The sequence below is a fragment of the Volvox carteri genome, assembly GCF_000143455.1.
Source record: "Volvox carteri f. nagariensis unplaced genomic scaffold VOLCAscaffold_67, whole genome shotgun sequence".
Classification (NCBI taxonomy): domain Eukaryota; kingdom Viridiplantae; phylum Chlorophyta; class Chlorophyceae; order Chlamydomonadales; family Volvocaceae; genus Volvox; species Volvox carteri.
The window spans coordinates 546,763-574,627 of record NW_003307610.1 but is presented as its reverse complement, the minus strand read 5'-3'; the positions used below and the strand labels follow the sequence as shown (position 1 = coordinate 574,627).

The following is a 27,865-nucleotide window of genomic DNA, read 5'->3' as shown; positions in this document are numbered from 1 at the left end:
GATTACAGGTAGGTCGAACGGCGAATAGGAATGTGTGCTCATATATGTATTACAATTTGTATGTATGTATGTACTAAGCAGTCGCCGGAAAAACCGTTCCTTATTGAGGATGAGCATTGGCGATCATAGGCTTGTAAGTTCGAGTCCAGATCAGAGTCCAGATCAGGAGTGTAGGGAGTGTAGCTCGAATAGCCCAGCTTTTCAGTAGGGTCAGGAATCCGCCGCCGGCTGGTTTGTCACCATTTGCCATGCATAGTCCGAAATATGCACCTGGTGGCACCTGAAATAGAGGTGGTCCGGTTGAGGGCGGCGGGTTGGTTGAACAACCAACCACACGCCAGTGGACGGTTTCAGGAGACTGGCAACACGGATAGGGGCCGCTGGTGTAAACCTGCGAGAACGAAACCCTTAGTACTGGTAACCAATAGCGACCCCCAACACTTTATCGCTCATCACCTACCCGCCGGGTTAATGGTTCTGGGGTAAATTTTACTTTGACAAAGCAACCCATCGAAGTGTTTCTAAAGCGATGTCGTCTTTCATTAACCCAGTAAGCCTGTAGGGGCGAAGTTGCGAGCTGCTGCGCAAATGCAAAGCTGGAGGGTGGCAGCTAACCTCACACAACAGCATACAGCTGTACATGGATTGCGCCCGCCGCCGTACATGGATTTTGCTTGTATGGTGCCATACATGAATGGCCCCCTAAATATTTTTTCTTTCTCCTCGTAACTGCTATCTAGTCCCTAACCGACGCACATGTGGATGAATTGAGTCGCAATTGTGCGCCCACTTCCTTTGGAGGTCTTCCAGGAGGTCTTCCTCCACACGGCCATATATTCCACGTGCACATATATACCGCTTGCCGCTTATCACTGCCACCGGGTGACGTGCAGGTGTCGTTCATTCAGTGGCTCTACAACTGGGCCGACGTCAACAGCATCATTGGGGTTGCAAACGCGCTACAGGTGCGTGCGGATCGCGGATTCCGCAGCAACTGTAGGGTGCCCTAAATGATGAGCTTCTGTCATTTATTGGCTGGCTGGCTGGCTGGCTGACTGACTGACTGACTGACAGGCCCTGGACAAAGCAACGAAAGGCAATGAGAAGGAAATGAAGAGCAGGGAGCAACAGGGAGCTAACCAGCAGGGTGACGAAAAGGACGCCGGTGAAAAGTTCAGGGAAGGCTCTGACAGCAGCAGCAGCAGCAGCAGTAGTGGCGGCGGCGGGAGTAGCGGCGGCAGCGGCGGCCGTCACTCTCGCGGCCGCGGCCACATGCCTACTGGGGAGACCCCTGGTGGGTGTATATGGATAAAGTTATGGGAATCGTTACGATGGGCGCAAACAGGAGGGTAGATTCGTTCATTCCCATCCATACTCGGGTGGCCTCTCCGACATGCACACATTGTCGTGTACCTAGGAGCGAGAAGTGGTAGTAGTAGTAGTAGTGGTGGAGATAGTAGTAGCAGTAGTAATAGTAGTAGTGGAGATAGAAGTAGTAGTAGTAATGGAGCAAGCACTCTGCTACGCGGCATCACGCACATCGCATTAGCCGCCGTGTGTGTGTATCGTGTCCCAGCCAGCTGCCCAGCCCATCCAGCTGCATGCGCTTTGCCGTGTGCATGCATTATTATTGTATACACTTATGTATGTGTGTACCCACGAACATGTGTGGGATGCACGGCCGAGCGCAGAAGCCTGGTTCAAGCGTGTCAAGGATGAGGCCAATCAACTCGCAAAGAAGGCGCTGTCCCGCATCCCCGTGGACCACACCATCGGTGAGTGCGTAGGTCTAACATCAGTTCATGCATCCGGAGGCAATTGACATGCAATTCTACCGAGCTCGTAAAAGACTGTATCCATCGGTGCACTGTATCCGAGGCACCGAACCACGTCCTTGGCTGCAAAGCGGATAATGGCAGACCGACATGATGACGCCGAGCGCAATTTTTGGGTTATAACCGGTGAACGGCCAGCAGCAGTATGAGGACTGAGCTCGTTGCTGAGCTCGTTCTAGCTTGCAAGTCCCCTTCACATTGTTTTGCGACATACTCAGATACGACGTGTACTCCGTGCGACAGTGTAACACGTACAGGTAGTGCAGGTACGAATAAGTGACCGAGTAGATATCACTTCCTCCTCTTTATTGTTTGCAGGGTCTAGTTTACTACGTACTACGTACATCTAGTTAATAGCGGTTGTTGTTTAAAGCTACCGCGCGCCGCAGCAACTCCTGCCTGAAGAGGTTGATACCTGATACCGGACCAGGAATCTCGCTGGAGCCCACAGAGTGGCTCCCTCACCCTCGCCGCCGTGCCGAATATGTCCCTGCGCACCTGCTTTGTATGTAGGCATTGACCGGCGGACCTTCCCGACTGCAAGTGGGATGGGTCGATGATGACGATCTACCACCCGAATCCGCCAGGCCCGCAGCTGAGCGTATGTAGCGACTATAGGGGGCGTGAGGCGCTCACAATAATTATATCCTCACGCTGATCGCTTTGCCATTGCCTAAATAGACTTTCTGTCAACGACTTTTTTTAGGATGCTTTTTCGCAAAGCCAACTTCGACGATCGCATCGTCCTGTAGGATCGCTAAATGCACGCGGCAATAGGACGCAGTCGAATGGCGACGCGGTTGTCCAAATTGGCACTACTTCGGGAAAGGAAAAAAAAGCCAATTTTGATGCTTGCAAGTGGGCCGTGTGATCAGCAGTCGTGATAGCACTTTGTGCAGACGAAGAAAGTACATCTGTGTGATTGTGTTTTACAAATCGATACCTGCAAAAAGGCGAGGCACACAACGGACTGGCATGGCTGGTCCAGCAGATTAACAGACATGTGCATTTTTCAAGCCGTCGTGCACTATTCCGTGCCGCGATTGTACGCCGGTAAATTGTAATGATTGGATGCAGGACAGGCAAGTTAAAACAGTCCTTAGGATTCGCCAAAAATGCATGAGTCCTTTAGTATTACATGGCAACTGCAAACCTCTTGCGTGCGTCTCAGTACGGCAGCGTCGGATAACTTGCTTTGCGTGACCCTTTGAAGTCTGTCCTGCTGATGATGTTGCTTGGCGCAGCGGCATGCCGCGTGCATGCATGTATGTGTAGGTAAGGGAACTTCTGGGCATAATGCATAAATATATGTAAATCTATGTAAGCAACACTGTGCATATAAATGTGCTGGCTGGCGTGTACGAGGGGTCGAGCATTCATCCGGATGGATGGGTTTGGATGGGTGTGGCCTTCAACAAAATTGAATTACTAACTAACGGACTAACTAACGGACTAACTAACGGACTTGCTAGATTCTCTACATTATTGATTCGGATTCGCTTCGGATATGCTTTGGACTTGTAACTCCTATTACACGACAACCTAACGACAATCCACGACCTGCTACTATTCTGAGTCTGGGCTGGAACGATAAGTACCCCTGTTCATGCATCCTACGTGCCTTGCAAGTGCGAACCCTATCCAGCAATTTCAAAGCAGCCGGCGGGAAGGTGTGAACGTAATAGTGATGCCAGAGGGTATTCCGTTCAGGGTTTAACACACAAACACACATGCACACACATTTCATAGCAAGTAGACGTCGATGGACATGCGCCCCCAAGCTCACTTACCGGTCACGCATCCGGACAACCGCTCGACCGGATTACATACTTCACGATTATGAATTACATCATACGTCATCATGCATAACCCCAGGGGGGTTGCCATTTTGTGGACGGTGTAGGACGTCATTATATCAGCTTGCGAGCGAACCAGGAACTAAGTTGAGGCGCCGTTAATCCGCTTGATTTGGTGGGATGCTGGTGGTTAGTTTCTGATCCCAACGAATACACTCTGAAATTGGATGGGTTGAATGGATTTGGGTGCCCCTCTCGCAGGGGAGAGCAGGGACTGCCTCGGGAAAGGGGCCGCTGGTAAAGCTTAACCACCCTGTAACGACATACATACATACATCGCATCGCCGCGACATCTATGTTCCTATCGTGGTCGACTCGGCCCCCGAGCGAAGCAGCAGGACAAAGTCATGGCAAAGACTGATTGCCTTGCTTGGCTGCCTCGAGCATTGCAGCACCGCTACCGCAGCAACACAAGTATCTCATCCTTCCTGTACATGTACGGCGGCCGCATCTGGAACAGTCGTCGGGCCGTGTAAATTCCTCCGCCGCGTGCGGACGGCGGCGTAGGTGGGGGCTGGTGGGGGCAAGCCATATAATATTACGAGATAGCTAGCATAGGACTGTGATAGGAGTGTCTTCCTTAAGAATTAGGCAGGGCAAAGTCAAGGCAGAGGATTCGTTGTTATTACTTTACCGCCAGATGCGCTGCTGCTGCCTTTGTCTCATCGATTCGCACGCGTACGTGGCCTGGCAGCTGGTCCCGTTCGAGGCTCGTCGAGTCAACCAAGGGACAAGCTTGGACTGCCCGACGAGTAGCGCGCACGTACGTGGGCGCCTCCAACAAACCTCCACAATGGAACGAAGCGGAGAACTTAGTTGACATGAACGAGTGACGTTGCCATGGTTCGGACAGATTCGTAAACGTACACTTGCCCAATCCTGCAGTGCTGCTGCTGTCTGACCTGGCGTACTGGAACTAATCCAGGTCTGCCCAGAGTTTTTCAAGCATGTCGGCTGTGCGACGCACACAGACACACTAGACAAACAATTCCGAAACGCACGTAAAGGCACAATTCTCTACATTTAAGGAATATTGCGATACGGAATAAAACTTTTTGCTTGCCTTCTTGAGGACTGTCAACTATATATAGGAGACCTTAACCCACCGTCTGCTTCGACTCCAAGCAAGAACTCAACTTGAACCTCAGTTCAACAGCGAAGGACCTGGCCGCGCTTCGGTTCAGCTTTTACCCGCGCCACCGTAATTTGGCAAGGATGTGCGAGAACGAGCGAGCAAGGGATGCAGGCAGTGGCCCGCCGGTGGTGCCCACCTTCCTCAGCAGCCCACCGGTACTTGTGATGCGGCGAACTCGTCACGTCAGGCACAGCGGCCCTGGGAGGCGAGGCAGCCGCTTGGAGGCAGCCAGCCGGGGAACCTGTTGCCGGCTGTCCAGCCACCTCTTCGTGGCCGCACTCCTGAGTGCCTTGCTGCTAGCGCCTGCCGGCGTTGGAGCAATGAAGGCAAGTGGTCTCACACGGACACGTATGTGTGTATATACGTATGTATGTGTATGCGTGTTGCATCTTCTGGAGTTGCGTTTTACTACCCGAACGCGCAACGGGCCCATACCTGGAGCCCTTTATAGGGGACCCGAGGGCCTTGAGGGGGCCTAGGGCTGCCCGAAATAGGTAACAGAAAAAGCGTATAAGAAAGGCTATTATCCCATCGCGTAGGACACACGCTGCATTGTACTGGTGCATTGTACGGCGCCCGATCGATTGGAGGTGTGCCACCGGTGAATGCTACCCCACCTGAAATCCTACCTGCAGTGTGTCAGCTACAGCACCGACGCGGCCTTTCCGGGCGGGAGCCCCGGCAGCATGCTGAGCACGCTGCTGGTGGCGGATCAAGTAGGGCCTGAGGTGGGAGCGGTGGAGGTCCGGGACCTGTCCTTGCAACATGACCGGGTTGGAGCACTGCTGGTGAGTCGCGGACGATGACATGTCTCTGGGTTTAGGCAGTGAGAGTGCTGTTTGGTGATCCCAGCATTCCAGCCAACAAATTACTGCAGATTGCTGAGTATGTGGATGGTGAGGTGTTGGATGGGGCCAGGTGCACGTGTGAACAGGCGAAACACGTGCAGTAGTGTCGGGCAGGGTTGTGTCGGGTGGGGGAAGGGTTGCGCTTTTTTTTCCTGATACAGTCTGGGTCTCTAAGCTAACTTAAACACATAGACAGTGAAATGCCTTCCTCGCACGCCATGGCCGTGCAGATTGCGCTGTACTGGCTGCCGTACTCGGATGCGCCGGCGGACGTCAAGCTAACCGCTAACGACCTGGCGGGAGCGTCGGGGGCCCGAGCCGTCCTCAAGGGGCTACAGGAAGCTCAAGGCGCCACACAACTAAAGAATGTTTCGTTTGCGGACTATTTTAACGCCACATTGGCCGTGGCACAGGCATCGCCTCCGGTGCTGACGGGCTCGTACAGGCACGTGGACATGATGTACGGCATATGACTATAAAAGCGATGTTTGTGACTTGATTCATCATGCGGTTTACCTGTATGTACACATATAGTCTGGCTGGTCATTTGCTTCCCGTCATTAGCCGTGCGAGACGACAATCATTAGAGGTGGATGTACGGATTATCATCGTCATCATCATCGTCATCATCATCATCATATGCGAGTAAAGATATTTTATTACGCGAGGGAAGTTAACACCGGTTCCGGTGAGTAGTAAGATTAATGGATAGTCAAAATTTGACCATTGAAATTAATGGTTCGACGTAAAAAACGATTCGTTCAGTAAGCATGCCTCTGCTGTGCGCTGCCCTCCGTGGGCGCACAGGCCTGTCACGCCGCTATCGATTTTCTCCTCATCCAAGCTCACGAGCCGGGGAAGATGGGTGCTGCGGGTGGCTGACCTGGGCGAGAACTGGCAAGAGTGAGTGTACGGTTACGGTTGCAGTACGGCAATGCAGTAGCCGTCGTAGCCGTCGTAGCCGTCGCGCGCTTGAACACCCTGCCGAACCATACACGCCAGGCATGTTTTTCACGACTCATGATTGCGTTTTAAATGTATCAAAGAAAACATGCCGCGAGCGACTGTCCGCGACAGATTGCAGTCATGGGAGGGGCTGCACGTAGTTCCTAACATATAGGATGGCCCTCGGCAGGTCTAGCTGCATACATTCCTTCATGCTGGTGCTCGTGGAAGCTTAACCGACAAATGGCACCTGCTGCAAGCAGTTGAGCCCTAGGGATTCTATATTATTGCGTACGGCTGTGTGCGTTGGGTTGGCATGATACGTGCACTAACCGCGAAGCAGCAACAGCAGATAGCACCCTACAGCGGACCAGCTGCCTACGGGTGACAGCTGTATACGGTTACGAAAACAGCCAGAAATCGCCAGTGCAGTCGCTGCGGTGACAAAAGCACACCGGTAGTGTGCTGCACTGGCGTGCGGCGGCCAGCCCCTAAACGAAAAGTTATTTAACAGGAAACTGCACGGACTGCACACCATAAAAATGGACTCGTCATGTTCGTGCTCCCATTTATGCCCCCTCTGCTGTAATTTATTCTCACCTCTATTTGAATTCAACTTCCCGTATTAACTGTCACAGACGCAAAATCGACTTCAAATCTTGGAGCCTGGTGCTGTGTCCTCCCGCCAATTCCTCCTTGCCTCCCCTCCTGACGCTGTCCATGGTACGACCTAGTGAACGTGTGTGTGTTTGCTAATTACATATCGATCGCGGCCTGACACTGGCCAGGGGCACCTAACCGTACCCAAACATGAACGGCCGCTAAACCCTTCTCCTCCTTGTGTGCGTGTATGGGGGGGTGGGGGTGGTACAACTTTTGGAGTTGCGTAACCCTCCAGAGGTGTAGCGGGACCATACGGACCGGGGAGCCCTAGTACCAGGGCCATATTTATTTACCATTATCATGGCATGCCTGCGGGCAGCAAGCCTGCTGCTGGCTAGGATATGTTGGGTATGTGTGACCGGTGGTGGGGCACGCGGCTTCAGTCACACGCGCCCTGGAGTCACTCCTAGCCAGTAGCTAAAATAGCGATGGTGTACGCTGGTTTAGCGAAACAGGATAAAGCTGGCCGGAAACGACTGTGCTGAACATCTTAACTGCTGTACGAGCGAACCCCTTGTCCAGGGGTGTGCAGTAGAGCCTCAGTATTAGCATGTGGCCATCACGTCATGTCATGTCACATGAAATAAATTTCGCGGACGGCGTTATTTAGCCATGAAAGTGAGCAAAAGGTCCATCTGATTGCGCGTAGATAGCTGGCTGGCCGTAGCGTTACGTTAGCTGTTGTTGTCTCCTCACACATAACCGCGAAAGAACACGAAAACAACGTACAAAGTTTTCCAAGACTCACACACATCATACTCGGCGTTATTTTTTATATGATATGAGCCGCGGTTTTATTTAACACACGTGTACATGCATACGAACGTACAGGCCCAGCAGGCCGCCGCCGACAGCAGTGTGTTCCGCGGCGCCCTGACCGGACTGGGCTCCGCCGTACGCCTCAACGCGCTGAGCGGGGGGTCCCTGGCCGCGGCCATCGGCACCCTAGTCACCCGGGATGCCAACATTAAGTACAAGACCTACTCAGAGCTCGCAGACGACGCAGTTGCAGGTGCGTGACGTGCGTCATGTCTTGACTTGGAATCCATGGGCTGGTCGGGGATGTCTGAGGTGTTTGCTGGCTGCTGGAGTAAGTTAGGACCGATTAGATGGATGCCAGAGGAGGAGCGAGAAGCCCCCTTGAGTGAGCTTGCTGCTTGGTCTGCAGGATGCTGCCCGCATTTGTGGGAGCACGCAGTATACGGGTAATTGCAAGCATGCGAGTAGTTCTATTTGCCTTGCTTGCTTTGGCATCGGTTGTCACGGTGTGTGACGCCACATCCTACTTGGCGTGCGTTGGAAGTTATTGACATTGGAGATCGGGGGCGACGGAGAAGTGATTTTGTGCCTTCACGCTCTCTGCACAACTCCTTTGCTGAGTGATTATTTTCAACTGATGCGTGTTTCGTACGTTCTTTAATTCCGTACACAATTGATTACCATCGTGCACATGCATGCAGATATGATCCGCTCGATCGACAACACGCAACAGCTGTTTGGACTGCCGTACAAGGCGACGCCTTTAATCAGGACATTCCAGCCTTGGGTGCAGCTATTGATCGGTGAGTCAGGGCTGTAGCCGTACGGAAATCCACTACGGCAGCTTTTCCGACGTTTCAATCTATGGGCCTGGATTTTCGGACAGCTTTATTTTGAGATCTCGTTCCTGCTGACTAGGTGTGACCTCTTTGTACGTTGTTGGAATATGCTCCAAGTAAACCACAGGCGTCCACAGCGGATTGTTTCAGTGGACGCACGCAAGGGGGGGGGTGAAGATAATAAATGGGGAAATAATAGAAGCGACTAACCAGGGACGCGCACGAGGGCATGTCTGCTCCATGCTGGTCATGGTCTCACGTGTGTGTTTGTGCATGCGTATGTAAGCATGTATGCCCCCGTCCACGGCCCCGTCCGTGTCCCCGTCCATGCTTTCACCGTCCGTACCCTCGCACTTGCGTAGAACCTTGCAAGCTGATAAACCCTAAGTCCCATCTCATCCTTGAACGTGATTCATATAATGTGTGCGGGCTGGTTGGAAGGTGGGAATTTCACGGGTTATGGAATACGTAGTACCACTACCCAGCAGCGAAAGGCAGGACACCAAAACGTGGTGACGACATATCATCATGATGCGCCTGAAAACGGTCATCAGCGACGGACTAACTAACTAACTAATTAACCCGGTCGTTGCACCGTTCCGCTAAGTTGGTTGGTGGTGCGACATGTCCAGTGCAGGCGGGTCCGAAATCATCTTACAAAATTTTGTTTGGCCGGGCAAGATCGTCGTCTACGGGCTCGACATCGAGGTGCGCGACATGTACGGCACTACTGCCGTAGCAGACGATGCCACAGCGGGGGAACGTGCGCGGGGAAGTGACCCGTCAGACAGGTGTCAGACCTGGACTATTAGCACATGCAGCTGAAGTTGGCAAACCGTTTCCACAATTTGATTGCCTAGCTAAGGAGGGTCGCAAATAGCAGGCGCACTCCACGGTATAAGGGTTTGGATGGTTCGGTTAGTTCGATTATTTAGTGGTATCTTCAGCTTTATGACACCGGACATACAACTACCTAAGTAGCATTCCTACGTTCGTCAACAATGTGGGCTTTCGCTTTTGAACATGTAAGCAGATCGCTATCCGGACCCGAGCGGCCATGAGCTCTAGCACTGGGGGCGGCGGCGGGGGCGGCGGCGGTGGTGGCGGCGGTGGCGGCGGTGGCGGCGGTGGTGGCAGCGGTGGTGGCAGCGGTGGTGGCGGCGGCGGTGGTAGCGGCGGTGGCGGCGGCGGCGGTGGCGGCGGCGGCGGCGGTGGCAGCGGTGGCGGCGGCGGTGGCAGCGATGGCGGTGACGGCGATGGCGAAGGGAACCCTCGTGGAAGTGGCACTGGCTTTGAGGATGCTGACGGCGGCGACACAAGAATCGGTGGCCGGGCCAGCAACACTGGCATTCGCGACGATGGCGCCGCCTCAGAAGGTTTCCGCTTGGAGGATGGCGCTGAGTGCAGCAACGACGACTCGATTTACGACAGAAGCAATCCATGGGGCACAATCGGTGCGTCTCTGCGCCTAGCGTACGGCAATCTATGTTCATGCCTCGCTGCTGATCACCCTGGTGTCCACAAAACCTTAAAAACCCTAAGCTAACTAACTAACGGCAACATAACGGCAACATCTCAAGCCGCTTCCACAACCAGTGCATCCGGCCCTCATCCCGGGACCATCACCGAGATGGATTCGGCGTTTTCACTTTCTCTTGCTTCTTTATAAACCGAATCCCTTGCCTGCCTGACTACCGCAAGTCTTATGTCAATATCCGCTGCCAAACCCACTTCGCGGATGCCGATCTAACAACGATCTCCCCGCCAAAAGATACGAGGGTTGACCCCCCCTCCTATCTGGTCTATTCTTCTCTCTGTTTGCAGAGGGCCGCAGCGGCACTGTGCCGTTTGACAAGCAGGCGCTGTTGGATAACATGTGCAGACTCACAGTCCCGGGGGCAGAGTGGCTGTTCAGCCGGGTGCCGGATGGAGTTCGAACCGGCAGGGTGCCCAATGCGGAGGATCTCGCAGCTGAGGAAGCGGCCGCAGCCAGCGGCGGCGACGGAGGCAGCCGCGGCGAGGATGTTGTTCGCGAAGCGCCCATCCCCTTTCCCCTGGAGGGGTCCTCCAGCAGCCGCCGCCTGTCTGCCTGGTTTCCCACAGTTGACTCGCCCAGTGAGCCGTTGGACTTCACCAGGAAGTCAGGGCCTGGTGTACGATATCCAGAGGTACAAAAGATGTACGACAGTGCAAAGGTGGGCAGCAGCCGGCACAACCCTACATGTGTATTACATGCCTAAGGAGACCGTGTATGCACTCAGCGAGCCAATGAATTGACGGCTTCAAGAATTATTAATGGGCCATTTCGTTAAGATCGGCCTTCCCAATACATACCATACCATTATACAGGCTTTTTAAAATAATCCATACAGACACTGATAGCGTTGCCTTTCATAACTGAGATTTTTTCATCTTCCTAGATTATGAAGTTTATTTCACGTACGCGATGTCCTTCCTTTCTACGTACTTGAATGGCTGATCGTACCGATTGCATCAACCACCGGGCCCGCGCCCGGGCCCGCTCCTGACAGGCCTTCGAGCGCGAGTCTCCCGCTGTGAGGGCTCTGCGGGCCACGGAGCTGGACACGGACTTCCTGGAGGAGGTTATGGACGGCATATTGGGGGTGGGTGAGGGATTGCTGCGATGCAGGGTGCCGGTGCAGGTGTCGCGTGGAGGTGTTGCGTGGGGCCTACCCCACTCCTAAGGTAACGCAAACCGCTTCGTGCAGCAATTCGGGTTTCTTCTCTGTTGTGGAGGTGGTACATACATGTACGTCTCACGGTAAATTACACATGGTACCCGGTCGTATCGGGTCGATTCTGCCTGTGGATGCGCTTTACTCTCCCACACACGCACACACGTGCGCGTCTAGCCCGTTTTATTTTGTCCTGCACCAGTACCAGCCACCACACAGCGGTGAGCCCTAGCTCTCCGTCCGACTCCTTTCCGATGCGTTCAGCCGAGGGTGTGAGGGAAGGCAGACGTACGGTCCGTGCCTCCGCGTCCATACATGCTAGGGCTGGACGTTTCCTATTGAATATTCAGCTCTCTGCAAGCCTTCGCTGCCGACCCTACATAAAAAAATATTTGGTGCTATTGCTTGCTATTGTCCCCAACCGCGCTCAGGACATCAACGTGGACACCTACAGCGACGCTTTGAACAACGGGCTTCAGGTGCGGCGCTAGCTGGCTGGAGGTGTGTGTGTGTGTGTGTGTGTGTGTGTGTGTGTGTGTGTGTGTGTGCGTGCGTGTGTGCGTGTGTGTGTGTGCGTGTGTTAGTGTGTGTGTGTGCGTGTGTGTGTGCGTGTGTGCGTGTGTGCGTGTGTGTGTGTGTGTGTGTGTGTGTGTGTGTGTGTGTGTGTCTCTGCCACGTACTGTACGTGGAAATGTACGCGCAATTACTACCTGGACGCAAGTGCGCGTGCGTGAAAATTCGAGGTCTCCAGGTATTGCTTTCATCTTCATCATCGGTATGCCGTACATCATGCACCGTGCGTCATGTATCGTATATCCACACCCCGTTTACAGCCCTCGACCGTACGTATGTCTCCCTGGACCATTTCGTTCATCCTTGTTGCATCAATCCGTTTAACACCGCCTCGCTCCTCTCTGTTGTTAGCGATTGGTGGACCAAGCAGATGCCGCCTCTCGCGCACTGGGGACTGTGGCTAACTCGCCAGCTCTGGAGCGAGCTGGAGGGCAGAACGCGGTGAAGACGGCGCAGGCGCTCCAAGCAGGCGCAGATACATACCACCTAATTTTACAGGTAAGGCAGCTGGATGGCGATTTGTGGTTTATTTAGCGCGCCGTGAACCCAATGTTTGGTGGCCCATGTGATATTAATTATGTACATTTTCCAATTTACAGCTTGAATAGTTGATTCGGATAAGTTCCTGTAAACATGCATGTAAAGTTCACCAACTCCCATATAACTTTGCTGTCTTTCAGTGATGTTTTTGCCTTGGTTGGTTTCATGCAAGGTAACTCAAGATGAGTTGTGTCCGTACCTGACCGAACGCAACTAATTTGTCCTGGCAGGCCGGCCAGGAAAGCCTCAAGCGGGAAAACATGAAGGACTTGGTCAACAGCACACGCAAGTTCATCAAGGAAGGAGGGCTCACGGAGGCTGAGCAGAATTTCGGTAAGGCAATAATACATATTTTAACAGTAGCGTACCTCATATTTTGCTTATTTGTTATATTACTGCTGTTGTACGGACACCCTCCCGTGCGACGTGAACACACGGGCAGGATCACAACGGGCAAGTCCACGCACGCAGCGACCAAACGAGTGGATTTTAGGAGTCGTCTTAGGAATTTAGATGAGCCAGGATAGACCTTGGGAGACCCGGCAGGCCTGAGTCAGAGAAACGCAATGACAAGCAGCCGTCTAGACGGTGGGCCAGCTTTCACTGCGTCTAAGCATTTTTCATGCCTACTCGTTTAAAAATAAATTCCATAAATGACAAAGCACTTCTTGCTGTGGCGAACACACCTGCCCGCCCTGCGGTGTATGTTGTTGTGATTCCAATCCTCTTGCTCACCGCCGTACATGTACCGCATGTACCGCACCGTTGACTTCGTTCGTCTCTGCCTGCTGGCACGTTGGCTTCGATGGACAGCCCGAAGGTACGTAATGTACGGAAAAGTTGCTGAAAACAGGAAATAATGAAATAAATTCCAAGACGCGTGATGATGAATGCAAGAGCCTAGTCAGGCTGGAGGTACGGAAGAGGCGGCCCCGACACGTATGTATATCCTCCGCTCTATTTACTTCCAGGAGTGAGGCTGCATTCATGCACGTGGTGCACTGCATGTTTTGCTGGTCGGGCATCTTCACTGCCTCCGAGTGCGACTGTCGTGCATGGGCCGGGGACCGACAGTAAAACCGGCCCACAAGTAAAATTAAGCTTGTCAGCGTGCATCTAGCATCCAGCAGATTGTCAAGCCTCATCAAAGGATGTATATATAGTGTACAGTCCCAATCCTATTCCCGTGATCACCCAGACAGATGGTTTTTGTTTCAAGAGTTCACGTACTACCTTTAATTTCCTTGCGGATGTACGTATGTACGTATGTATGAAACGCGTCGCAGGTTCCGCTGGCGGCTTAACTTCATCCGCCTGGCCTTCCGCTTCAACGCCGCTGACGGCCTGTTTCTCACATTCCAGCAATGGCTCTTCCAAATTGGAGATGTCGACCGCATCAGAGCCAACGCCAAGAAGCTGGCGGTGAGCATGTATGGTATGTAACGCTTTTGAAGTTGACCCGCCGCCAACTCAACAGTCGACGCCTGTGCCAGATTTTGCCACGTGGGGATCTTGTTGAATTTGTGGATCCCTTAATCGGATGACGGCACAAGTAAATTGTATCCGATTTCTTGATCCGATTTGTTTTTGGGTACGTAACTGTATTAACGATTACTATTTGGTTAGTCGTCTATGTACGCGCACCAATGCCCGTCACACACAACGAGGCGAATAAATTGATACAAATGCCGTTTTGGTTCAGCATGCGGTCGATCCATCGTCTTCTCCCGACATCGTCGTCTTATCAGTGCCTCCACAAGAAGATATGCACAACTTGTCTCGGTTGCATTAATTAGCCTTCCCGAAATTGAACCTACTTACAACCCAACTGACTGCTTATGACCCCCTTCTGTTCGCGGCTCATCGTAGGCTATGGACGAAGCTGCCAGCGCCAAGAACAAGGACAAGGTAAAAAAAGAAGACAGGAAAGCTGCCAGCGGCAAGAACAAGGACATCAAGATAAAGAAAGAAGACAGGAGGAGCCAAGATATGGACACAGTGACAAGAAATAAGCAGCAGAATCGGTCATCTTTTCGGAGCAGCAACGAAGTGGGCAAGCAGAGAGCAGTCCAAAACGCTGTGGCTGATGTGATCCAGCCCAAGGCGACGGCAGCGACTCACCAGCAGCGACTTGAAGCGTACGACTCCGACGACTGGCAACAGTACGATATCCCTGACAGAGCCACTGGCGAGAGCATGCCGCTAGCGGACGAGGCCGTTGCTTTGCAAGAGAGTGCGGGACTGTTGTCGGCCACGCCAAAGGACACAGCGCACCAGCAGGACGCACAACCTGAGGAGCTACGGCTGCCGACGGAGGACATGGAGGACTTGCCGGCAGAGGAGCGTGTGCCGGCGGAGGACGGCATCTCGGCAGGGGAGGAGGAGGCGGAGGAGGAAGAAGAGTCCGCGGAAGGCACAGGGGTTGGCGAGGAGGTGGAGGAGGAGGAGGAGGAGGAGGATCTTCTCCCCACAGGCGAAACCCCGGGTGGGTGGTCCAGCTCCACATACAGGGTTTTACACAATATTTAACGCCATTAGTTCAGGCACGTCAATGCATTCCAACCCTCTAACCTTCCTGTCAATCGATGGGCAAAAGCGATGGCTATGAAAGCCCTCAACAATGCCTTTATCTTGGCTCTGAAGCTGTTCGTTTCTATGACTTGTTTGGCTGCCGTACAGACGAATGGTTCAATCGTATCGTGGAAGAGTCCGAGGAGACAGCACGACGTGCGCTGGGCCGGATTCCCCTGGAGTCTTCGACAGGTGATCGGGAGAGATAGATAGGTTTAGGACGCAGAGATTGTACATGTTGCTGTACGGCAGCTTAACCACCTAATTAACCGCCCGTGGGACCATGATGATAAAACGTCCCCTCCATGCGTACAGAGGTAAGCTGCCCGTTTGTGAATCTGACCTCCTGGTTTATTCCGCTTGCCAACCATTGGCCCGACCTGCAGGGCTTGACCGGTTGTTGTAATAAGCGGGATCGACCACAACCGCCGCACACCGATGGCCCTGCTAGCTATATCCGCCGGGCCATCAGCATGGCATCGCCCTTCCGTCACATCATACATGCACGATCATCTAAGGCGGCCCGAGTGGCTCGTGGTGTGTTATGACGTGTCCTCAATCATCGGGGCCAGCCAACGATGATCCGGATGGATGGATCCGGATGGATCCGTGGTAAAGGCTGCTCGATGACATCATCAACACGAGGGCCAGCACCGCTACCTCCTGTGCGCTGCTAGCTCGCCCAGATACCTGCACGTAGAAGTTCCCTTGGAGAGCGCCATCTGGCCCCACATCCCATTCCATGGGATCTCACGGCTGGGGGGGATTGGATGTGGAGCTAACCAGCCGGGCTTCAGCTTGGCAGGATACTCGGGAAGTTGGGGGAGCTTATCAAAGTAAAATCGGGGTACCTACAACGGGTTGAGCAGGCGGAGAGTTTTGCGAGCTCCCCAGGATGGACCTGCCGCATCGAATTAAAGATCACAAGGCGTGAAAGAACAAAAAACCGAGGGTGTCTGGTAGAGGCACGGTCCGCCGGCGGGGTGCCAGCCAGTGCCCCACAGGTTGGGTAAAATATGTGAATATTATTATTGCTCGGGCCCTATTTAGACGCAAGTTACTTCTATTGCGTATCGAATCAAAACAGGAGCCGCGAGCGTAATAACTGCTTAGCACGTAGAACGGAGCTCTCAGCATTTTATTGTCTTGGGGCTCCCTATCTAGCTGCTCATGCATAACGATACAGAAAACTCAACAAACGTTCCCACTCTCTGGCGTAAAGCGGAGACGGAAGCTGAGGTAAAAAATAATTTGGCTTTTTATGACATTCGTGATTATGATTATTAGGAAATGAACGCAACGGGGAAAACATCTTGGGCACATGCGCCTACATGTCCGCCGTCGGTTTTCTGTGCGAGTCAAACTGCACGAGGATGCTTCCCAATGAAACTGATTGATTTGTGTAAATCAGCCGTACCGTGTGATTTTGTTGGTGACTTTCGTACGGACATCCTAAAGACAGAGCACGACACGCGGCCACATGCAGACAGGTACAATCTCTTGTGCCGATGCATGGGTGTGTAATCGGGGGATGAAGTGATGTGTTCTCGCTGGAGGCGGATTAAAATGCTGGACAGCCTTGTGGCGTGTTTAGACGAGGTATTTCTGCTACTTCGCTCGGGTTCGATTGCGTGAAACATTCGGCAGATGTTGGATTTACCACGCAATTTGCAGGTGTGTGGATGTATGTGTGGAGGAAGCAGTCGGCTCATGTGCAGACCTAAACAACTAATTTAAATGGAAGAAACTAGAGCCGCAGAGACATCGGTACTGGACAGCAACGCGGCCCTCTGGCATCCCAGCCAGCAGCGGCGGTCGCTTCAATTCCACGTCGTGCGCGTATGTATGTACGTTGTGTGCGTGTACGTATGTGGTGCGTTTATGTCTATATGTGTATGTCGTGTCGTGTCGTGTATGTGAATGTGTGCATGCGATGTGTATTTGTTACATATGAATCCGGGCCTGACACTGGCCAGGACACCTAATTGTACGTGTGTGTGTACGTGTGTATGTGTGTGTGCAGTCAGCGGCTGCTTTATCATAGTTCCTGTGTGCATGCATGTTGGCGAAACATCATCAACCGTTGAACCTGCTCGGCGGACTGACCGGAGGAGGTCTCCAGCCCACCCAGCAAGCCGCTCCTTACGCACGAATGCTCTTGGTCGGCGGCCCGTCCAAAGCTCCCGGAGCACTTGACGAATAAGTAGTGAGTCTTTCGTAGTCGATGCTCGTGTGCGGTATGTACGTGTGTGTGTGTGTGTGTATGTGCGTGTGCCAGCGATCGACGACCGACCGGTGGTTAACGTTCCTCAGAAGCCGGGTCCGACCACCAGACGAAGGAAGGTGTTTTCCCCTTGCATGCGGGTAGCTCACACGCAGAAGCCGGTGTGCATCTCACGCAGGCAAACCGACGGGCGAATGATCCGTTTGAGATGAAGGTGAGGATACACCCACCCTCCTGCGTGTACTGCAAACAAAGCGCTTCGTCTGCAAGTAGCTAGATATAGGTATCCCAGTAGAAAATCTAGGGGGGAAGTGCGGTGCACCACGTCTGCGTCTGGATTGTTGCTGAACGAATGCTTGGCGTGTTCATGTATAAGTACGATAGCGCCATCTGCCTAGAGGTACCTATCTAAGAACCGTATTATCCAGAGGTAATAAGACTGAACAATAAGCACCGGACAAGCTGCGGAGGAAAGATAAGTGCAGGTTCTAAGGCGCAGCGCATGTACATGTGTACACGCTAACATGATGAGTCTCAGGACTGGGCCCCGCACCCCCCGGCGGGAAGCAAGCGGCGGTAACCAGTAGCGAGGGCGAAATACGGCATCATAGCACCCACCACGGCACCATAACTCTTAAAAAGGATTAATCTGTACAATGAACAAGATTTGAAAATCCGTGAGGAGTACAGGGCGCCACAGGGTCTAGCCCCTTTAGCAGACGTACTGTAGTAGTTGGCCACTGAAAAGGCCCTTACGATGCCGGTGGGGTGCCCTAGCGCGTATCCATAGACGATTTCGCGAGTAGTTAGTTGCCTTGCAGCTTAGGGACCGTCCACATGGCCATGAAGAGGTACCTGCGGACAGGAAAGATGTGCTTGCTTCCATGGGAGGTCACCGAAGCGGCTCTGCTTCTGGACGCTGTAGGTTAGGCAGAAGCCGCAGAGGAAACCTGTCCGTACTTTGGCACTATGAACTTGCGGACATTACACTTTCCGTCGCACTCCTGCGACTTACACTAGCCGTGTACGTTCCAGTCGTGCACAACAACGACACTCAACCGAGTTCGCTCTCAGCAAAACCTTGGTTTTTTTCCGTTTCACTCAGGAAACCGACAGATATGTGTGCCGTACTATTTACCAGCTGCTACACCTACTGTATTAACAGTCCTGGACTTCCAGCATTCCGGGCAGAGTCACTGGTGACCAAGGTGTTGAGAAAGCGATGCGGACCTTCGGTCTCTCTGACCGGGCTTACCACTGCAAGCAAATGAGTACAGACGTTAAACTGACGAGCAACGATATGGAACGCTTATTACAAGTGCCCTACAGCTATTACCTGGACGGCCTCGCCTTCCCGGCTGGATAGCCCCGCAGGTCCCTATTCTTGGAAGTCACACACGTGTCCCGTCATACGACTGTAGCATCGAAAAACACATGCGTGCGGCAGACTTAATGTCGTGATGCCTGGTTTGCTCTGCTACCGACGAGCTCTGCTACCCAGCCAGACAGCCAGGTATTCGCTGTGCCGTACACGTAAAGTATTGTAGAGCGCTGTGAGTTTGCCGTGCGTTGCACACATCTGCAAAAGGATTCAATACGCAGCAAATCACAACGGAATCGCGAAACCAATTCCATAGGATCTCCACCAAACGCTCTATGGCACACCGGGCTAGGTCTGTAACCGTCCATTTTCGCCTTAGCGGGAAGAGCTGGCGGCTGCGCCAGGTATCGGCGGCCGGTTCGCTCGGCCGCCGGGCAGTTGCCGCCGTACTTCCTGGCAGACATTTGCAAAATCAAAATTGCTCAATAAGACGCCATTACGATTATTATCACCGCATGAACGCATCCGCCCGCTTTTCCTGTTACCAGGCCCTCTTTGCGCGGCCTCCCTCCTTGGCACGCATTCACCATCGGATGTGCTATTTATTGTTATGCAGAATCACCCCAGTGAGTCAACCGGCCAGCGAAGCAGCAGCGAGGCAGCTAAATAAGCCCCCTGGCAGCTAAGTACCCTGCAGCCATCTAAAAGGAAAAGGAACTTCTTGCTCCTTGTTTATCCCTTGTTCAATCCCGATTCAATCATTTCAGTGAGGCTGGGGCAGCACGTCAGGCTGCACATACAGCATTCGAACCAACCGAACCGAGGCCCTCCTGCCGCCAACCCCCAGAACAGCGCCTCCTCCGGCCACCACCCACACAACCCAACCCTCGTGGACCGGCCCGACCAGAAGTACCAGAGACTAGAGACCAACAAAGTAACCAAACCGTAAACGGTTAACCGTCAGCGGAAGGTGGGCCGACGACGGTGATGGTAGCTGTCGCCGCGGCTGAGCTGCTGCTCGTCGAAGAACCCCCGTCGGCTGCTCCACTGGAACCTGCGCGGCCCGCGGGGTAGCGACACACGTGAAGAAGGAAACACGAACTGTACGATGAGTGCGTATGTGGAGCCTGAGTGGAAGGGTGGTGTTGGTCAGAGGACCTGATGGAGCATTAGATGGGGTGGAGGGGCCATCGGGGCCATCGTTTAGCGGAAGGGTTATTAAGCGGGCGGCTGCATGGGCACGAGGTTCAGGTCCACAGAACTGAAAACGGAAACCGCATGCAGCCGGATTGCACAGATTATTGTAGACTGAGCATACACCGCACCAGCAATCCTTCACTAAACTTTTTGTTGGGCACGCATCATATACATTATAAAATATATTATAAAGTATGAAATACATACACATATTATATACTCGCTTAGCCCATCTACGAGGGCCAATAGAGATATTAGGAACGTACCTGCTGAAGTGGCGGTGCTCGTCTGAGGGGCTGGTGCTGATGATGCAGGTGCTGGTTCCGACACAGGTGCTGGTGCAGGTGTGGCGGCCGCTGCTGCTGCCGCTGCTGCCGCTGATGCAGACGCTGGTTCGGGTGCTGGCGCGGGCACTGGTGCTGGTTCGGGTGCAGGTTCAGATGGGCCCGCGGGCGCAGGTGCAGGTGCAGGCGCACCCCCGCCACCAGCGCCACCGCCGCCGCCACCGCCGCCGCCACCCCCGCCGCCACTGCCGCCGCCGCCGCCGCCACCGCCGCCGCCACCGCCGCCACCGCCGCCTCCCTTGCCCTTATTTTCACTTGGCTTAGTTTCAGCAAGAACCGCCGATCGGGTAGCAAACCTGTGGCGGATTGGCGGATGCGGGTGTTGATTTTGGTCCCAATGTTAATTATCAAGTAAGGGCGCGAGGATGCTACTGCAGGAAGCTTCATTCGGGAACTGAATGGTGTATGGTGTGAAACGCTGCGGATTGTAAAGACACGCTCTGGTCCAGAAGGGTGGGCTTCTTGGAAAGTAGGGGGGAAATAGGCTTCCTCATTCCTTCGCTCGCTCGTACAGGACGCGTGGGACACGACAGGAATTTCTTGGCCAAAAGCCCAACGGACTCGCACCTTCCGTTGTACTTGACTTCAGAAGAGCAAGAAACCACACTTGAGGGGCACAACGCTGCGAGCCCCAGGCCCAGGCCAGTTAGCAATCGGCGGGGCAAGGCGATCAGCGCGCGCTGCGCGCCGTGCCGAAGTGCCGACGTGAAGCCAACAACCCCGCCACCCGTTGCAACCTGCACCTCGTTCGCCTGGTCACCTGAATCCGTTGAATTGCGTGCAGGGCCACACGCGCGCATTATATTTCAACCATCACAAGCTCGGTTGGGTGCAGCAGCAGCAGCGGCGGCGGCGGCATCAGTAGCAACAGCATCATCAGCAGCAACGGTAACAGTAGTAACAGCAGCAGCAGCAGCCGCAGCAGCCCCAGCAGCAGCCCCAGCCGCAGCCGCAGCGGCAACAACAGCATTAGCAGCAACAGCAGCATTAGCAGCATTAACAGCCGCATTAACGACAGCCGCAAAAGCAGCAGCCGCAAAAGCAGCAGCAGCAAAAGCAGCAGCAGCAAAAGCAGCAGCAGCAAAAGCAGCAGCAGCAAAAGCAGCAGCAGCAAAAGCAGCAGCAGCAAAAGCAGCAGCAGCAAAAGCAGCAGCAGCAAAAGCAGCAGCAGCTTGAAGGCATGTTACATGCATATGTGCGTGTGTTGTAACACACCTTGAGTTGCATTACGTGTAACAGGACCATACGAGCCGGCGGCCCAAGACACGGCCCAAGTTTGTCCGGGATAGCCGATACCGTAATGACGCATACGAAGGACTTTTGTCCTATTGCGCAACAAGGATAACTAACTGAACTACCCAGACTGGTATGCCGTAGCAGCGCGCCTTCGTTCAGGAATTCCCCTCGGCACCTACCTCCATCCCCCGGAAAAGCTGCCGCAGCTGCCACCAAAGCCACCAATGTCGCCACTATCCAGCGCACCCACCAGGACCGAAGCCGCATGGCGCAAGGGGTCGAAGCTGTAGATAGGAAATTGTAGCTACGCTCGGCACTACACTTCCGCCGGCCAGCCAGGCAACTGCGAAGTTATGCAGGCGGCTTCAACAGAGCTAACCTCCGCTGCCAAGGCTACGGCAACTGAACGGATCAGACAACCGATGGTCTTAAAGATTCTGATTTTAGTGACGTGCTAGCTTGCAGAGCCCAAAACCAAGTTCGCGGGTTAACTATATGTGCTTATGGGAAAACCTTTTCAGGCGATGAAATGATCATTGCATCAAGTCGGGCTGGGGTTTGGGGTGCAGACAGAGCATTATAAGTAGTCAGCTTGCGAGGGGGCTGGCGGTTGATAGCTCTCAGCAATACGTTCGCGACTTAACGTTGAACGACGGATGATAGTAGCCCATTAAGCGCTTATCTGCCCGCTTTCAAGAGTCTCCCACATCATCGTAGGTGCAGCTTCTAGTCAAATTGTAGCTTAAGCATTCCTCGCTGTGAAATGACGACTGCACTTCGCGGACGGTACACTTTCCAGGCAGCATCGTCGCCTTTGATGTGGAGAGAGCAGAAAGTGCATGCTTTAAAAAAAGCCATGCTCAAATTATTCTTTACCATGTAATAATTTGAACTACCACAATTCAGCTGTTGGGCGATTATTTTTCGGGCGAGGCGCGGTCTGCCCCGACTGCGCCTCAGTACTAGTGAGGCGCAATCGGGGCAGACCGCAACCTGCACGCACGATGATCATACAAGCTACGACTCCATTTTGCTATAGGTTGTAAGCATACGCCGTGTTGCACGAATCGCGAAGTTGATAAAGTACAAGCCCTGATAAGCTAAGCTCATATATCTCGCCAGAACAGTTGCTGATTAGTCCTTCGGCGTTTAGTTGCAGAGTGCGTGTCGCTAAATCAATTTTGCCGTTCGCTTGGATCATGCAATAGTTTAATCCAAACGTTCAGTCACAGGCTAGGGCGGCGTCCGATGGATCCCCTGAGCGCCGGCGCCGGCGCCGGTATTTACCAGGTAGCGACCTGGTAAATACCCCGGTAACGATGCCTGATTACCGGGTAACTGGCCGATTACCGACCCTAGCCCGGTAACGGTGCCTGATTACCGGGTAACTGGCCGATTACCGACCCTAGCCCGGTAACGGTGCCTGATTACCGGGTAACTGACCGATTACCGACCCTAGCCCGGTAACGGTGCCTGATTACCGGGTAACTGGCCGATTACCGACCCTAGCCCGGTAACGGTGCCTGATTACCGGGTAACTGACCGATTACCGACCCTAGCCCGGTAACGGTGCCTGATTACCGGGTAACTGGCCGATTATTGGGTGAATAACATGCGGTAGGGGCGGTGCGGAGCACGACGACTACCAAATTCTTTTCTTTGATGCGGCATTAAGTTGACGTAGCCCTGTATGGAGCAGTTAGGGATAGCTGTCTTACTATTACTAATACATCCGCTCTAGGTGGATGTATTAGTAATAGCAAGACAGCTATGAAGACCTAGAGCGATGAAGACAGCCGCGATGGGTGCTACAGGGTGCTTTTTCCCCATATTGTTTAGCTCATGATGATTTCACGTTTTTGCAACAATAATCCAAGCGTCCCCTAAAGGTTTTCTGAATGAAACCAAAGAAAGCCAAGGTTTTCTTTTTCTGTGCATTTGCCGAGAGCGTACTGGGCTGTTCGTTTGTGGTACGGCGGGGCCGTACCGGTGCGAGCGAAGTGCAAGTCGCAGAGCGCGACGGAAAGAGTAGTTTCATAAAGTCAGTACTGACAGGTTTCCACTGCGTCGTCTGCCCATTACACTTGCCCCCGGCAGACAGCGCAGTCGATAACCTGGCTCGCCTCCTCCCACGGAAGCAAACATACTTTTCTGCTCGCGGGTACCCTAACCCATCCCCATATTCAAGCGGTAAGGCAACTACTCGTGAAAGCTTTCTTTTTCCGCGGACGAAACGTGGGCTCGGTCATTCCTTCTGCCCGTCGGATCTGCCGGATGCTTCAGACTCGTGGTCACAGTCCTTGCATGCGTCCGTTGGATAACATTTCAAACAAATGAGGAAAAGAAAAAAAGAGATTTTCAGATGTACCCGTTACATTGGAAGATAAATACACGCTTCGGCCTGGACCTAGCATAATTTACTTCGCCAGTCGACCATTGCGTCCGTAATCCGTACTAGGTTCCGGAAGGTTATCAGTCCCCCTGACAACATTCTTGTCCAATATCAACGGTAAGGACTGCAACTGTCAACGGTGCGCCGCAAAGATATCCTCCTCAGCACATTCATGCCACGGTGTATTATGACCAGTTTTATGGCCAGGCATACACTTAACCGCGTGCGCATCCTTCTCTCTTGAGAAACAGGAACGGTCTGCAGCACGTCAGGGCACGGTCTGTTCAAACGGCCTTCTCGAACCTGTACCCGACTTTTCGACGTTCTGCTAGCTGCGTCCGTCCACTACCATGTCGCACCATGCAAACCGACGGAACGCAACCGCGGGACCACATTTTTCAGCAAACACCGTGATCCTCGAGTTGAGGTGCAACTCAAGCCCAGAACGCAGCATTACCCCCATGCACATCAGCCACTGCTGCTTTATCAATATCATCATTTGAAGGTACTTTGGCCTGCTAGGGTTTGCAACAGACATGCCCATAGGTGCCAAAAAGCCATGGAATTTAGGGTTCACTCTCTAAGTAAGAGTTTTCCAAAGCACGAAAATCGATCTACGCAATACCTACAGATGGGGTGTCACGTCCCCTTCGTCCGTGTAATCGACAAGGCGCCAACTAGTTTAGTGCGGTACAAAAGTACGGCTTGCCGACCAGAAAGCCCTGTCCCAGTGTAGCCGGCACCCGTACGGCCAGCCCCCGACATAACGCAGCAGATAGCTTGGCCAGGATCACCGCCATCACGCGCACATCACTAGCTAGTATCAGCAGCACACAACCGGACGCATTCACTTCCGCTCCAAGTAAGTCCGCTTCTCTTCCAGCGCCTCCTTTTCGTTGCCTTGCCTTGCGTTGCTTTGCAATCGCCGGCACAACCGCTGCTGTCTATTATTCGGAATCACGTCCGTCAACCAAGTAGCTATCAACCGCCAACCAACTAGCCGTCAACCGGCAACCATCCAGCCAGGCAGCAATTTTGAACATAGTAGCAGCGACGGTGGCTATTTCATACACCCTGTCGTTTGATTTCTCTATTATCACACGCGCCTTTCGTAGCAGGTCGAATCACAGGGCCATCATGCTGCCCTCGCTAGGTGAACCAACCGCCCACCCCATCGACCCAACAGACGCCGTCGTTATCCCCCAACTAAGTTGCAACCACGCCCGAACCCACACACACGCGCTTGATTTTTAGAGTTTAGTAAGCACATACGCACACCCACACCCACAACCCCACCACACCCAATGTCATCTCATCACGCACCCAAGGCCCGACAACTGTGAGGTAGCGGGTGAAGCACGGCCACATGAACGAGTTCCGCCAGCCCCAAACCGCAAGCTAACAGATGAATGGTTTAGCCAACTACCTAAAAACTTGCATTGAAGGCGATCAACTACTGTCATCCATCAACCACCAGCGGCAGCACCAGAGGTCGTTCCTGGCGGGACCGAGCCCGGAGGAGTCGTGGAGTTAACGTTGCTGCTGGGGCTCGCTGAAGTCGCACGGAAGCTCACACCGCCTGCGTTGCTTTTGTCCGTGCCTGCGGTGCTGCGGGCAGTGGCATTATTGGTTGCGTTGCCTGCGGAGCTGATGTTGGCGCCTGTGGTGGCCTTAACGGTGACGTCAACTGTGGCATTGCTGGGGGCATCAATAACCAGGTTGACGTTTGTGTTGGTTGTGGCGTTCGCGGCAGTGCCCATGGCTGCGCTAGTGGTAGCGTTACTGGTAGCTCCTGTGGTGTCAATGGTGTTGTTGGTTGAACCGCTGCTGGTTGCATTGAAGGTGGTTCCTGGGGCCGTGCTGCCGGTGGTGCCAGTAGTGGGGACGCCGGTGGTGGTGTTGGCAGATGCGCCTGTTGTAGCACCAGTATCGTTGTTAGTGGCGGGGGCTGTGGTCGCGGTAGACGGCGTTCCCTCAGCTGTGGCATTCGTGGTGGTGGAGTTGGTGGTGTTGCCAGGGCCAGTACTGCTTCCGCCGGTAGAGGCGCCACCGCTGACGGCTCCATTGGCGGTGCTCGTGGCCGCCTTGGTGGCGGCATTGAAAGGAGATGTATTGCCCGTGGCATTGTTGGCGGCACCTTCAGCGGTGGAATTGGTGACGGTGCTGCCTGTGGCGCCAAAGGTGGCGCGCGTTGGCTCGCTGATACTGGTGGTGGTGGTGGTGGTGGTGGTGGTGGTTGCATTGGTAGTGGCAGTGGTAAGTCCGCCGGTAGCCGTATCGGCAGCCGTGGCCGCCGGCGGCATTGCAGCCGGGATGGTGCTGGCTGTAGAGCTCGTGTCTGGCACCTGGCTGGAGCCTATGAGGAAATGCATGAGCGAGTGGGGGTACCGAAGTGCAAAACAATGAAGAAGTTCTGCGGGGATGTGTAGTGTTGGTGAATATGCACTATTGGTGCAGGGTCCTGGGCTAATAGAGTATAGCTTTGTTTCGAAAACAAGAGCCTAGTTGTATTTTAGGGGGCTGGTTAAGGGGGTTGTGGGGAGGTAGGGTGTCAAGTGACTCTAGACCGAACACAAGCAAGGGCATGAGAAGCAACTTGTCTACGTACAGTCAACATCCACACTACCTTTGATCTGGGGTCTCCACATCTATCCATAACACAGGCATCATGATGTACACGGCTACGGTCCTTCTCAGCAAATAGTGTATAGGAAAACACATGCTGAACAACTTCACTGACTAAGCAACTGAAAGTGCTTGTACGGGTGCTAAGAACGCACCTGCTGAAGTGATGGCACAGGGCTGAGGAGCTGGTGCTGGTGCTGGTGCTGGTGCTGGTGCAGGTGCTGGTGCAGGTGCTGGTGCTGGTGCAGGTGCTAGTGCTGGTTCCGGTGCTGGTGCTGGTGCAGGTGCTGGTGCTGGTGCTGGTGCTGGTGCTGGTGCTGGTGCTGGTGCTGGTGCTGGTGCTGGTGCTGGTGCAGGTGCAGGTGCAGGTGCTGGTGCAGGTGCTGGTTCCGGTGCTGGTGCAGATGCTGGTGATGGTGCTGGTACAGGTGCTGGTGCAGGTGCTGGTGCAGGTGCTGGTGCAGGTGCAGGTGTTGGTGCTGGTTCCAGTGCTGGTTCCAGTGCTGGTTCCAGTGCTGGTGCTGGTTCCAGTGCTGGTGCTGGTTCTGGTGCTGGTGCTGGTTCCGGTGCTGGTGCTGGTTCCGGTGCTGGTGCTGGTGCTGGTTCCGGTGCTGGTGCTGGTTCCGGCTCTGGTGCTGGTGCTGGTTCCGGCTCTGGTGCTGGTGCTGGTGCTGGTGCTGGTGCTGGTGCTGGTGCTGGTGCTGGTGCTGGTGCTGGTGCAGGTGCTGGTGCAGGTGCTGGTGCAGGTGCTGGTGCAGGTGCTGGTTCTAGTGCTGGTGCTGGTTCTGGTGCTGGTGCTGGTTCCAGTGCTGGTGCTGGTTCTGGTGCTGGTTCTGGTGCTGGTTCCAGCGCTGGTGCTGGTGCTGGTTCCGGTGCTGGGGCTGGTTCTGGTGCTGGTTCCGGTGCTGGTGCTGGTTCCGGGGCTGGTGCTGGTTCCGGCTCTGGTGCCTGGTGCTGGTGCTGGTGCTGGTGCTGGTGCTGGTGCTGGTGCTGGTGCTGGTGCTGGTGCCGGTGCTGGTGCTGGTGCCGGTGCAGGTGCTGGTGCAGGTGCTGGTTCCGGGGCTGGTTCCGGTGTCAGTGCCGGTGCTGGTTCTGCTGCCGGTGCCAGTGCTGGTCCGGGGGCTTGTTCCGGTGCCGGTTCTGGGGCCGGTTCTGGTGCTGGTTCCGGGGCTGGTTCTGGTGCTGTTTCTGGTGCTAGCCCCGTAGTTGATTCTGGAGCTGGGGTTGGCTCTGGTGCCGGGGCTGGCTCAGCAGGTGCTGCCACTG

General features: G+C 54.0%; 5 protein-coding genes across 5 annotated transcripts; 4 read left to right on the top strand and 1 right to left on the bottom strand.

Annotated features, from left to right (window-relative positions):
- Window positions 1-109: 109 nt before the first annotated feature.
- Window positions 110-2,395, top strand: VOLCADRAFT_98050 (uncharacterized protein; the record flags this gene model as incomplete). Its single annotated transcript, XM_002956965.1, has 5 exons — window positions 110-133; window positions 894-965; window positions 1,075-1,165; window positions 1,692-1,775; window positions 2,349-2,395. The coding sequence occupies 5 exons, from the start codon at window positions 110-112 to the stop codon at window positions 2,393-2,395; spliced, it is 318 nt and encodes a 105-aa protein (XP_002957011.1).
- A 3,066-nt stretch (window positions 2,396-5,461) lies between these two features.
- On the top strand, window positions 5,462-13,202 carry VOLCADRAFT_119568 (uncharacterized protein; the record flags this gene model as incomplete). The annotated part of the gene is made up of 14 exons (XM_002956964.1): window positions 5,462-5,614; window positions 5,905-6,134; window positions 6,482-6,577; window positions 7,258-7,342; window positions 8,114-8,294; window positions 8,743-8,844; window positions 9,518-9,588; window positions 9,914-10,334; window positions 10,705-11,075; window positions 11,412-11,504; window positions 12,008-12,055; window positions 12,501-12,647; window positions 12,920-13,022; window positions 13,132-13,202. Coding segments are annotated over 14 exons (2,172 nt in total), but the record flags the coding sequence as incomplete, so codon positions are not given.
- Window positions 13,203-13,955: 753 nt separating this feature from the next.
- Window positions 13,956-18,850, top strand: VOLCADRAFT_98048 (uncharacterized protein; the record flags this gene model as incomplete). Its single annotated transcript, XM_002956963.1, has 7 exons — window positions 13,956-14,111; window positions 14,559-15,174; window positions 15,369-15,452; window positions 15,576-15,577; window positions 15,647-15,797; window positions 17,539-17,645; window positions 18,650-18,850. 7 exons carry the CDS (start codon window positions 13,956-13,958, stop codon window positions 18,848-18,850), a joined length of 1,317 nt encoding a protein of 438 aa, XP_002957009.1.
- Window positions 18,851-19,765: 915 nt separating this feature from the next.
- VOLCADRAFT_98047 (uncharacterized protein) lies at window positions 19,766-21,655 on the bottom strand (the record flags this gene model as incomplete). The annotated part of the gene is made up of 4 exons (XM_002956929.1): window positions 19,766-19,859; window positions 20,269-20,421; window positions 20,914-21,106; window positions 21,562-21,655. The coding sequence occupies 4 exons, from the start codon at window positions 21,653-21,655 to the stop codon at window positions 19,766-19,768; spliced, it is 534 nt and encodes a 177-aa protein (XP_002956975.1).
- A 1,825-nt stretch (window positions 21,656-23,480) lies between these two features.
- VOLCADRAFT_98046 (uncharacterized protein) lies at window positions 23,481-27,805 on the top strand (the record flags this gene model as incomplete). The annotated part of the gene is made up of 6 exons (XM_002956962.1): window positions 23,481-23,571; window positions 23,680-23,772; window positions 24,747-24,836; window positions 25,452-26,230; window positions 26,818-27,435; window positions 27,635-27,805. The coding sequence occupies 6 exons, from the start codon at window positions 23,481-23,483 to the stop codon at window positions 27,803-27,805; spliced, it is 1,842 nt and encodes a 613-aa protein (XP_002957008.1).
- Window positions 27,806-27,865: the final 60 nt, after the last annotated feature.